Below are 13,060 nucleotides of genomic sequence, written 5' to 3'. Positions count from 1 at the left end.
GCTCAGAGTCCCTTTAGGGTCAAACAATCTATCATGAAATGTAGATTGCGGCTTATAACTATGACAGTGAGAGTGGGACTAAGTAAAATCATACATAAAACATTATATCACTCAAAAATACCAGCTATGCAAATCCATTGCAGCCTTAACCCAGATAACAACAATCAGCATAGTATGCATGTGCTCATCATGTCTGCACATGTATTCTCCTAACAGCACTGCCATGTGTATTATGGGAGCTGTTCTGTGACTGCACTGCTCTCACTCTACCATAGGAGATATCAGGGAGAGGAGTAACAAGTACAATTTACAGGCTAAAACTCAGAAATAGAGAAATCATACCTGTAATGAAATGACAGCTTTTCTCTCTAACAGGGACAGTGCAACTAAGAAGAGTTCCCCAACAACAAGCAGGTACATTAGTTCCACCTGCCACAGAAAGTGCAGGAGGCATGCTGGGGGAATGTGTGTCCTCTCTATAGAATATTAGGCTTGTATATCCAGATCTTCAATAATTATATCTATATACCAAAGTAAGAATACCAAATGTTTATTTTGGGGGTTGTCTGTTTTATATATACATTACAAAGCTATCTCATTGCAGACTCTAGATGCTGAGAACCTGTTGCATAGCAATAGGAGATGCAGAGTGTGCGACCGCAGTAGTGCCCATGTGCTATTCACTTTTCGGGCTGGTGCACACTGAGCGGCTTTTTGAGCGTTTCTGCAGCCGCGGATACGCTTGGTCAATGTATCTCAATGGGGTGGTTCACACCGAGCGGCTTTTTGAGCGTTTCTGCAGCCGCTTGCGGCTGCGGATACGCTTGGTCAATGTATCTCAATGGGGTGGGTCACACCAGAACGGGAGGCGTTTTGCTGAAACGCATACTCCCGGGGTGAGGCAATTTTTGGATTGCGGAGGCGTTTCTGCCTCCAATGTAAAGTATAGGAAAAACGCAAACCACTCTGAAAAACGGCAGTTCAGAGCGGTTTTGCAGGCGTTTTTGTTACAGAAGCTGTTCAGTAACAGCTTTACTGTAAAAATATATGAAATCTACTACACCAAAAACGCTTCACAAAACCGCAAAATGCTAGGTGAAACGCTACAGAAAAATAAGAAAAAGCGTTTCAAAATCTGCTTGCATTTTGCTACGGTGACCATATGTCCTGCTTTACCCGGGACGCGTCCCGCCTTCGGGGGGCGCTGTCCCAGGCTGCATGAGGTCCCGGGAAACGTCCCGCTTTCAGCAGCGGGACGTCCCGGCCTCGGGACTCTGGTCACCATACATGAACTAGCCGCAGCGTCTCATAGACGCTGTGCCAGTTCATTCCCCGCAGCCCCGCTCCAGCAGCCTGCATTGTGCTCCGGCAGGCACAGGCAGAGCGGGGCTACGGGAAGATGGCGTCCGGAGGCGGAGCCCTGTACTGGAGACTATTTGTGTCTTCAGTACAGGGCTCCGCCTCCGGACGCCATCTTGCCGTAGCCCCGCTCTGCCTGTGAGAGGAGAGTGGGAGATTGAAGGAGGATCGTCCGGAGGAGCTGCACACACACCAGAGGCCGGCTGTGTGAGAGGACTTCTGTCAGGTGAGTACATGCTTTTTTTTCCCAGGTGAAATGTGCCCCCATTGCGTTTTTGTGCTGACATGTTTGCCCCCATTGCGTTTTTGTGCTGACATGTTTGCCCCCATTGCGTTTTTGTGCTGACATGTTTGCCACCATTGCGTTTTTGTGCTGACATGTTTGCCCCCATTGCGTTTTTGTGCTGACATGTTTGCCCCCATTGCGTTTATTTTGTGCTGACATGTTTGCCCCCATTGCGTTTATTTTGTGCTGACATGTTTGCCCGCAGTGCGTTTATTGTGTGCTGACATGTTGCCCGCAATGCGTTTATTTTGTACTGACATGTTTGCCCGCAATGCGTTTATTTTGTACTGACATGTTTGCCTGCAATGTGTTTATTTTGTGCAGTCATGTTTGCCCGCAATGCGTTTATTTTGTGCTGACATGTTGCCCGCAATGGGTTTATTTTGTGCTGTGTCCTGCCCATGTCACAGAGGGTTACCATAAATGTATAAATGCAGTGAACTCCAGTGTCGGACTGGTAGGCGGAAAAACTGAGGAAAGCCACTTGCTGGCCAAACAGCAGTAACCCTGTGTTATCACTCCCAATAGAAACCTTCAGCAAGTCTTCACTGTGAGCAGCAATACCTGATTACTGCTGCTTGGCCAGCAAGTGGATTTCCTCAGCTTTTCCAGCTCCCAGCCCGACACTGGTGAAATCTATAAGAAAAAAAAAATCTCTAGTTGTCCTCTTCTTGATATATTGTACAGAATTAAGCAAAGGTCTGTTCTTGAAAATTCCAGGACAGAATTGGATGGCGGAACGGGTCTCTACATCTGCTAGTGTTTGTGACAGACGCTGACTCTCACTACGGCATGGACAGCAAGCTGGCCGGGATTGTAATACCCAATGACAGTCTGTGCCATCTGGACAGCAATAACGAATACTACATGTCAACTGTCCAGGTACCTGCCATCCCCTTCATATCATTCATAGTGTGATCAGATAGAAGTAAAGAGAATGACTACACCAAGATTGTGCAGCTCCAGGAACTTCATTCAAATTGTGTATAATGTAAACAATAAATCCCGACTCAGGGTAATGAGAACTCTCACACTGATGTTCTACAGGCATAACTTTACCATCTTTATACATTACCAAGACAGCTATAATTGCCAGTCAGATTGTATTGAGAATCCTGATAATGTGCTGCCAGCACTGTTGTAAACTACAAGCCAAATGGTAGGCTACAAACCCTGGTGAATGACCAAACATTGTGCCCAGAATAAAACAATCCAATGTTTGGAAGAAAAGCACTAGTGTGCTATTACGATGCTAGCCCCGGATATATCCGGACTGTACAGACATGGGTGCCGTGAAAGCAATTCAGAGCAGGATCATCCACCAGGCAACCTAGGCAAGTGCTTGGGGCCTAGTGGGTGTCAAGGGACCCTCCTGCCACCTCCTTTGACCTCTCTTCACTTCAGCTCACCAAAAGGATCACACGGACTCCATTACATCTTAAAGTGGACCTGAACTCTTCCACAGGACAGAAGGAAAACATAGAGGAATGCACCCTGTATGTATTTAGAGAGTTTAGCCTGTCTAATCCCCCCTCATTTGTGTCTAATCACATGTTGTAATTTGATCTCTCCCCTTTGTCATCTGACTGCCACAGCAGATAAGGCAAATAAGCTCATTTGAAAGCGAAGGATGTTAACAATATGTTTGCTTTCATGAAAGCAGGAAGTGGACACACTGCAGATTTGTATCAGCAGTACCAAAGATATGTTTTCCTTTAAAGGTTATTATGCTGTGGCGTATCTTTTAGAGCAGAGAGGAAGTTCTGAGTTCAGGTCCGCTGCAGTCCATCTCTGATGCAATTTAACCACTCTGCAACCGCCTAACGCCGATCGGCGGCCGCAGAGTGGCTCTCCAGGGCCGCCTAACGCCGATTGGCGTCAAGTCCTGGGGGCAGACATTAGCAGGGATCACACATCCCCACTGAGCTAGCCACGATCGAAGCTGCAAGCTATAAAAAAACAAACAAACGCCAGAATAACTTGTACAGTGCTGAAATCTAGTGCAGCGCTGTACGGGGGACAGCTCTGTCACTGAGTTGACCCCAGGAGAGGCTCACAAAGTGATCTATCTCATAGGCTCATGCCTATGAGAGGCGATTGTAGGGATTGGGTTTTGGGGAGGAGGGAGGGATAAATAATAAAAAAAATGAACCTTTTTATTAAAAAAATGGCAGCAGAAATCAGATGCCACCAACAAAAAGCTCTGTTGGTGGCAAGAAAAGGAGGGCAGATTCATTTGTGTGCTAAGTTGTATGGCCATGCAGCACATTGTTAAAGCTGCAGTGTGCTGTGGGGGGGGGGCGCAAGCCTGTGGTCCTCAAGCAGCTAAGAGGTGTTATGCCCTTCCTAAATATTTACATGACTCCCTGCGCTGGTCAGCAGTTACTGGGCCAAGGCTTGTTGAGAGGCACAAGCCACGAGAATGTATCATCTACCCCTTCCCTACTCCCGTATGGGGCCTGGCCAAACTGGCAGCACAAGGGACGTGTGGAGGGGGGAACCAAATTCTTTCCTTCCTCTGTCTCCTCAGGTCCCCCCTCTCCTGTGCTCCCCCTCATATGCGGAGTTTAGGCTCCTGTGTTTACAGACAGTAGGTGAGTTATAAGTTGACACCAGGATGCACAATAAGCTGTGGTGTCTTTTTTTTTTTAGGAATATCCAACACTGGGTCAGCTGATCGAGAAGCTAGTGGAGAATAATATTCTTCTGATTTTCGCTGTTACCAAACTTCAAGTTCCTCTCTATCAGGTAAGACATGATCTTTTATTATTACAAGTCAATGGGGTCCGCCCCAAATGTTTGGTTCCTGAACATTTACAAATGGTCCATGGATGTTCGTTCATCACTACCCAACACCCATCAATAACATCAGTGCCCTATTGGGCAATAGGGAGTAAAGCCTTGATCATGTCTGTGCAGTAGCACAGATCCACTCATACGGCTGCGCAGGCGCTGCCATACTCACGCCCGGGTCATACGGCTGCGCAGGCGCTGCCATACTCACGCCCGGGTCATACGGCTGCGCAGGCGCTGCCATACTCACGCCCGGGTCATACGGCTGCGCAGGCGCTTCCATACTCACACCCGGGTCATACGGCTGCGCAGGCACTTCCATACTCACACCCGGGTCATACGGCTGCGCAGGCGCTTCCATACTCACACCCGGGTCCTACGGCTGCGCAGGCACTTCCATACTTACACCCGGGTCATACGGCTGTGCAGGCGCTTCCATACTCACACAGGCAAAAGTATGGCCGCACTTGTGCCTGAAGAGGGGCGCGACCCTGATCTTCAATCCAACAAGCCCTTGTCATTAATCTTCAGTTTGTCTGGGCTTGGCAATTGGGGGACTGGAGAATGGTGTGAGAAGCCTCTATAGGATTCAGAGGAATCTTCTTAGGAACCAAGATTTGGGTACTCTTTAATGGCTGCCTTGGTAGAGTGTCATCTATTGTGTGTGTACTTTGCTTAGGGACCAAAAGTTTGTGACACCCGAATCCAGAAAAAATGGCGCAGGAGCCCCTATGGAAAAAACGGCACAGCCATAGATGCCTATTATAAGAGCTGCAATCTGCGGCAAAGAATGGAATTTTAAGTGCACGGCGGTGAAATTATGGCTTTTATAATTGCCCGCGATATGCAGCAAAGGAGGCAAATTTTAGCACCCAGGGATGCCCGATTTTGCCACTAATCACGTGCCGAAATGTACCTTCTTTGCTTTGTGGCTGAGGGGGATTTAATGTTTAGAAGGGGGTTAGGTGGCACTTTGGATGGGGTTAGGGTTAAGCACCACCAGGGAGGTTCTTAGGGTTTGGCACCACCAGGGAAGCCTTAGGGTTAGGCACCATTGGGGGGGTCTTAGGGCTAGGAACCACCACCGGGAATCTTCGGGTTAGGCACCACCAGGAGGTGTCTTAGGGTTAGGCAAAACCAGGGGACGTCTTAGGATTAGACACCACCAGGGCGGTATTAGGGTTAGGCATCAGTAGAGGGAGGGTTCTGTGTGAAAGTAGTAAAATATTGGTAAACATTATGGATACTTTACTATCGGAATTCAGCAGTAGCATATCGCTAATGTTAGCGATATTCTACTAGCAGCAATCCCCCGCGCCCTTTTTTCGAGGTGCCTTTTTTTCATGTACACCGTGGAACCATCTCCACTCTACAGCAGATGAAAACATTTCAGCCTTCGCATAAATGAGCAAACAGCAGAATTACTGTAAATCTGCAGAAATGTACTAGACTTGTCTGATAACACAGAACATTTTCATCTTTGAGGGGATGATAGCTTCCATTCATCAAAGCCATAGCTGTCACTATAGAGGATACATTTATAAATTACCGGTAACATAACTTAGCAATTTTTTTTTGTCTGGGTTATTTCTTCCAAAGGTAGCTGGAGATATTGGTGTGTGTGCTGCTCTGCTGAGTCCAGCCTCCACAGTGATTTAATATGTGGAATTCAATTACCCTTTGATTAATGATATTTTTCCTCAGACAAGGAAAATAGGTTTAAACTGAAATCAGTGCATAATGAACTATATTTCCTCTCTTTGTGATCTTTGTGCTCCATACAAGACAAAAGAAGGAAAGCTGAAGACACATTATTCAACCACTGCTGTTTCTAGGTGTAGGCAAGCCTTGTATCATGACTGTATTTTACATTTTGCATGACTCACACAGTAGTTTGCCACAAAAGACAAAAGAAAATTGTAGAAGTAGACCTTCAATATGTGAAGTAGCTTGTCTGCGTGACAGAGGATCTCTGTTCCAGTCCCACAGGACTGAACCTGAATATTCACCTCACGAGGCAGGAAGATGGACCCCAGCGACGCCCCGCGGCTACGAGCATTTCCCAATCCATTTTCCTGCCGGTACACGATGGGCACTAACGAGAGTTCAAGCGATCATGGCACTTTACACGGGAGTCTTCAGGGATCTTAAAGATTTGATCCACCATGATGGTCGTTGTCGCCGCACCTCGTTCTCATGTTTGTGCCTGCACCAACTGCGTGAGATCATGGAAACGATCACTCATCTCTCAAAAAATTGCAGATTGTCAGAAAATTGCATATTGGGTACAGGCCTTGAGAGAGTACCTGCATCCCTTTAAATGGGTTGCAAGGTGAAAAAAATAAATGTAACTACTTACCTGGGGCTCCTTCCAGCCCCTAGAAGTCTACCTGGTCCTTCACCGCAGTTCTGGTCTTCTCCTGGGTACCGCTGGCAGACTCTGAAGGGTCAGCAACTTCTGAGCATGCGAGCACCTTGCAAACGCGTCCACATCACTGTAGCAGACGCGGTATGCTCCCAATGACGTGGGCACATTCGCTGCAGTGAGGGAACAGGGAGACTACTAGGGGCTGGAAGAAGACTCATGTAAGTAAAGCTACGTTTATTTTTTCACCTTTGCAAATCCTTTAAAGCAAATATAAAGCAAACCTAAAAAAAAGTGAAAGACCGCGCCTTCATGAGTGTTCGGAAGGCTTCTGAAGATGTGTACATTTGTACTACACATAAATGAGAGCGCCTTCGCGCAATGGCCTTACGGACCCGCTTGTCTTGAAGAACTCAATGCAAATAATTCTCAAGCCTTCACAAGGACTCCCGAAGCTGTAATTAAACAGTTGGTTGAATAACTTTCACAGGGGACAGCAGTGGACCGAGGGCACTGAGAGATGACTAGGAAGGCTCTATGGGATCCAGAGCCGAAATAGCCGAGCCCGAATGGGTCCGCTCTACTGCACAGGCTAGAGGCCTGCATCGGGTCGGGTACCAGATTCAGATACCAGAAAGCAGGTTGCAGGTCGGGTTTAGCGCATTTAGTCTCTACAAGAGTAGAGACTATAATGCAGAAATACACTAAAAGGCAAGAATATACTGTGCATACAGAGCATGCAGTGTTGCTCCCTGTATGCTTGTTGGTGCCCAGATCTTTGTCTGGATGGCCTGTGCCTAGATACAGAGCCAACAAAGAGAGATAGAAGAATACAGCTCATTCTACCCTAGTGTCTAGCTAGCATGTAGTCTGTGCCACTTCCACGACCGCCATCGGATTCAGCCTGTTCCATTCCCACACCATTCAGATGCTTGTTTAGATTTTGTTGTTAGTTTTTTTTAAAGGGGAATACTACTTGTTATCCAGCAGATATCATCCAAATGTATTTATTATTTATTGTATTTATAAAGCACCAACATATTATGCAGCGTTGTACATTAGTTAAGGTTACAGACAATATTTAGGGAGGACATACAGCAATAAGACAATACAGGAATACAAGAAAGACCAGATCACGCAGCACAGTATGAGTACCAGGTAATGCTTATTCAGTCACTGGATGGGAGCATGGAGATTAGGCAAGAGTTCACTCAGATCCATAGGATGGGTGTACGGTAATGGAGGTGCGTGAACAGGTAGGAGACACAAGGAGGAGGACCCTGCTGATGGCTGGTAATTTAGAGGAATAAGTTCCATATAATAATCCAAATAAGGTTTGATACTAATAAAAGTTTATAACTCAGCGCAACACTTCCTTTTGTAATAAACGTGAGGGAATAGTGACATATTACCTCTAAGCTCTTGCATCAGGTGGATGGAGAGGTCCTTGTGGCAAGGTGCCCAGCTGCAGGCAAGCAGAGCTACACAATGGGTTTTTTCAAATTGAAAAGTTCAGTTCCAAAGGTAATACTTATTCTATACACTAATCAACGTGAGTGCTTTGAATATTTGCTTTGTTCCGTTTTGAGTTTATATGGCCTTTAAGTGCTACAGTGGCAAATGAAATACTGGCTTCTTCAATCTTGACCTTTTAAACTCTTTCTTTTTTTTTATATATATATCCATCATATCTACTTTAGAAAATAAAAAACCAAGCTTTCTTCTGTGCAGAACAAATATAATACAAAGATCCTGCAGCCTGTCTGCTAATGTTCATTGAATGACTTATGGATGGGGAGTCACAAAGCAGATGTGATCCAAACATGAAATGTCATGTTCAATTTATTTTTAAGCACATGAAGCCGTAATCAGGAAAAATACGGTAAATGCCTGATGTGTCGTACGCCTGACAAAAGACACAAAAAATATTTTGTATTGTCTTCGCATCCTTCAGAATCCCATTTGCCACTTGAGAGGTTCTTGCCGAAGACTGTCTGTAAAACATCTTGGTTTTGGCAGTAGTCTTTTAACAAAATAAACGTTTAAAGTAAACCTGAGATGGCGGATAAAATACGTTTTATACATTCCAGGGGCTTCCTCTAGCCCCCTTCGTATCATCCATCCCTCGCCATCTTCCTCCGCCGCCTGAATCTTCTTCAATATGGCCAATCTGGCCAGTGGTAATTCAGCCAGTTGGAGCCAGTCAGTGCAGTACGGCTACGTGTGCTCCCCCGTTGCGTTCCCACGGCCAAGAATCTTCTGCGCCTGAGCAGTAGTACTGCCTAGGCCCAGAATTATCCCAGCGACCGGAGTGCGAATGGGGGCATGCAGCCAGGCCGCGCATGAGCAGTAAACCCTGATTCCCAAAGTTACCAGGCCAGATTGTGGAGTAACGAGGCAGCAGAGGAGGACGGCGAGGGTAAGATAAGCGTAAAGGGGGCTGGAGGAAGCCCCGGGTATGTATAAAACTTCTTTTATCTGCCATCTCAGGTTTACTTTAAAGGATATCGGAGGGGATTAATAAATTCTAGCTTTACCTCGGGCTTCTTCAAGCTCCTAGAGGTCACTTGTGTCCCTTGCCGCAGATGTGGTCTTCTTCCAGGTTCCTCTGGCAGCCTTTGAAGTATCGCCGACCCCCGATGGGTCGGCATCTTCTGCGCATGCCCTAGCACTTGATCACGGTGTGGGTCTCAAGGTGGGAAAACTCACGTTATTATTATTATTATTTGGTATTTATATAGCGCCGACATATTACGCAGCGCTGTACAGTGTATATATATATCTTGTCACTAACTGTCCCTCAAAGGAGCTCACAATCTAATCCCTACCATTGCCATATGTCTATATTATGTAGTGTAAGTACTGTAGTCTAGGGCCAATTTTTTTTTTTAGGGGGAGCCAATTAACTTATCCGTATGTTTTTGGAATGTGGGAGGAAACCGGAGTGCCCGGAGGAAACCCACGCAGACACGGAGAGAACATACAAACTCTTTGCAGATAGTGCCCTGGCTGGGATTCGAACCAGGGACCCAGTGCTGCAAGGCGAGAGAGCTAACCACTACGCCACCGTGCTGCCCTTGCACTTGATAGCACTTGATCACGGTGTGGGTCTCAAGGTGGGAAAACTCACGTTCAGATTCTGTTGCCTGCTGAGATCTGGACTTGATCCCTCAGACAACAGGTCGAGGCCCAACGCTCTACATTAGTTGTTGTGTAGGAGGGTGGAGAGCTGATGGTGTAGCAGGCACGGATTTACATCACAGGAGCCTATAGGCACATATGGTCTGGCACCCTAAACTTCACCTTTCATGAACCTATAAACCCCGCCTCACCTCATGTGTCTGGCCCAGCTGTCACCTCTCCCCTACTTCCCCTGCCCCGTGTAGGTAGCCACAGGTGCCCTTTAACATTTGGTAGCCAGAGGTACCCTCAATGTTAACCAGCTAGAGTTGCCCCCAAGTATTAGGTAGTTATAGATGCCGCAGGCTGAAGGGAAATCTCATCAGTCGAATGACGGGTAATCTTATTTACGCTCTGCTCGGGACTCTTCATAGGGGAGGAGAGAGGTGCTAGGGGAGGGGAGTGAGCCACCTTTCCATCATCAGGTGTCTGTATGCATGAGCCTACAGTGCCTTATGGAAAAAACGGCCCTTTGGTGTGGCATATAGCAGAGTGGCACAGGGTGAGTAGGAGAACAATGGCCTCGCCTGCACATGCCCCACCAAGCTGATTGTCACTGGTGCATGGAGGGAGTTTGGGGGCCGCTGTACACACACTAGATTCTCAACAAAGGTTTCCCAGACCGATTGACCCAGCCAATAACCATCTATTATGTGTAGAAGGCTTTATCCTGGTTTATATCCATGTTTGTGTAGATGCCTGCCCCAGAGCTGCAGCTTTCTCTTCAGAAATAGGCAGCCAAGGATCAAGTGATCCAGGTTCTTGTCAAGATAATTTCACATTTTTATGCATAAACTAAAGTCTGAGATGTATTAAAGTGTACCCGAGGTGACATGTGACATGATGAGGTAAACATGTGTATGTACAGTACAGAACATATAAGTAACCAGGCTGTTTTTTTTTCTTTTTTTTCTTTTTCTGCCTGAAAGAGTTGGTTTTCAGGCATTCAAGTCAGTCAGTACCTTGTTGGGAATATAGTAAAACATCACTGATAAGCAAATTACAGCCATAAAAGTTTTTCTAGCAGAGTACAACTTCTTATAGGTGGCCATACACTGATAGATTTGCAGCAGATTCGACCATCAGATAGATTTCTGTCAGATGCCTGTCAGGTCAAATCTGATGTGTGCCACATACTAGGAACAGATTTCCAATAGATTTCAGGATGAAATCTATTGCAAATCTATTGAAAATTGATCTAAAGGTGTTACTGCACCATTAGATCCAATGCAACTCTATGGGCCATCGATCTGCTGCCAGCAGCAGATCGACCTAGATCTTCCATCCTGTCAGATCAAATCGATCGAAATCGGCCGCAAATCAATCGATCGGCAATTGATTTCCAATCGATCGAAAAGGCTGAAGTCAGCCAGTGTATGGGCCCCTTAAGGCAGGGGAGAGATAGAAAAAGGTCAATAGCTCATGTATTTCTACTCTGGGATGCTTAAAAGACTGCCATTGAGCTGAGGCAATAAAACATTCATTCTACTCAGGGCTCGTTTCCACTATAGCGAATCCGCATGCGGGCACTGCATGCGGATTCGCATAGGCAATGCAAGTGGATGGGGCCGTTTCCACTTGTGCGGCCGCGGGAGCGGTTTTTGGTGCGCAGAAATCTGCACGGCAGAGCCGTCAGATTTCGCGTGCAGAAGGAATGTGTGCGAATCGCCGCTAATGTATCTAATAGGGAAATCGCATGCGGGGTGACCATGCGTTTTTTGCTGCGAAATCGCATGCGATTTCGCATAGGTATTAATGTTAATTTACACAGGCATGGTAAAATTCGCATATACCTTACCTATGCGGAATTGCATGCGAAATCGCGGCAAAAACGCATGCGGAATCGCACCCGCATGCGATTTCGTCCGCGGTGGAATGCAGGCGATTCCGCACCGCACTAGTGGAAACGAGCCCTCATAGTTTCATAGGTTGTTTTTTTTCACCCTGGGTTCACTTAAACCTACCTGCTGTTTTAATACTAATAAATGAGCAGGCAGAGGGCAATATTTGAAATGATATGTTATAAAAACTGGTGAAAGAGCTTCCAGAATATACAAAAAAAGGTCTAGTTTTCAATTGTGTTATTTACCTTTGGAGATTCTGATCAATGGAAATAAATGGAATGTGGAATAATTGGTTTCCTCAGCACAAAACACAGAAAATCTGATATTTGAATGTCAAAACTCTGTTACCTCAGCTATCACAACACAGCCAGGCACAGCACATGCCAAGCACTGAAACAGCCAGAAATGTCAGTACAGTATTTTCTTACTCAGGTAGAATGGCCTGAGGCAGAGTTCCAGGGGAAGGGTCATAGTTCTGTCTGGGATGGTATTCCGAGAATGCTGGCAGAAAGTCAGTAATCAGGTTAGTGGTAATAAAAAACTAGCAGTACTCTTACCTGTTACACAGAGGTGTATGTTACAAAGTAACCGGATAAAGTGGGAATATACTCTGGAAAATAACACTTCAGTAACTACTCTTAGGTACATAAAAGTGCATTTGAAAGCATTCCCTGTGTGTAAAAACATTTATTTTCACTGCAGAGAGCAGTACAGGCTTGCTTATATTCAGTTAATCGGCAAATGTAATCATTGCCGGCAAGAATTTCTCTGCTTGTGTCTCCACTCTGCCCCCCTCTTTTTCTGCTGAAGTGACTCAGCTTTTGCCAGGGTGATGTGTCTATTCAGCAGAAGGATTAGATAGAGATAAGCAAGTCTGTACCGCTCTCTGTGGGGAAAGTAAACATTTTTACACTCATTCTTGAGAATGCCTTTGAATGTTCTTTTATGTACTTAAAAAACAAATGACATGAGAATATGAAGGCTGCCATATTTATTTCCTTTTAAACAATACCAGTTGCCTGGCAGCCCTGCTGGTCTATTTGGCTGCAGTAGTGTCTGAATCACACCAGAAACAAGCATGCAGCTAATCTTGTCAGATCTGACAATAATGTCAGAACACCTGATCTGCTGCATGCTTGTTCAGGGTCTATGGCTAAAAGTATTAGGGTGCATACACACATCAGACCATAGTCTTTGGAAAATGAAAGATCACAGACCAATTTTACCCCCTTC

General features: G+C 45.9%; 1 protein-coding gene and 1 long non-coding RNA gene across 8 annotated transcripts in view; one reads left to right on the top strand and one right to left on the bottom strand.

Moving 5' to 3' along the window:
• ITGB6 (integrin subunit beta 6) overlaps positions 1-13,060 on the top strand; it is a 201,106-nt gene that overhangs the window by 132,505 nt on the left and 55,541 nt on the right. For all 5 annotated transcript variants that reach the window (XM_068245647.1, XM_068245650.1, XM_068245648.1 and 2 more), the window contains 2 exons: positions 2,366-2,527; positions 4,298-4,393. In XM_068245647.1, the coding sequence (XP_068101748.1) occupies positions 2,366-2,527; positions 4,298-4,393 (258 nt within the window). The remainder of the gene's footprint in view (positions 1-2,365; positions 2,528-4,297; positions 4,394-13,060) is intronic.
• Positions 1-13,060, bottom strand: part of LOC137525017 (uncharacterized) — a 189,245-nt gene that overhangs the window by 167,429 nt on the left and 8,756 nt on the right. For 2 of the 3 annotated variants that reach the window (XR_011022841.1, XR_011022840.1), the window contains exon 1: positions 343-412. The exons of the other annotated variant lie outside the window; for it this stretch is intronic. This is a non-coding gene — a long non-coding RNA (uncharacterized lncRNA). Of the gene's footprint in view, positions 1-342; positions 413-13,060 lie in introns of those variants that run through there. 3 annotated transcript variants of the gene reach the window in all.

Source organism: Hyperolius riggenbachi, chromosome 7 (genome assembly GCF_040937935.1).
Source record: "Hyperolius riggenbachi isolate aHypRig1 chromosome 7, aHypRig1.pri, whole genome shotgun sequence".
Lineage (NCBI taxonomy): Eukaryota > Metazoa > Chordata > Amphibia > Anura > Hyperoliidae > Hyperolius > Hyperolius riggenbachi.
Note: the sequence above shows the minus strand (reverse complement) of the source record. Positions and strands in the feature narration are given on the sequence as shown.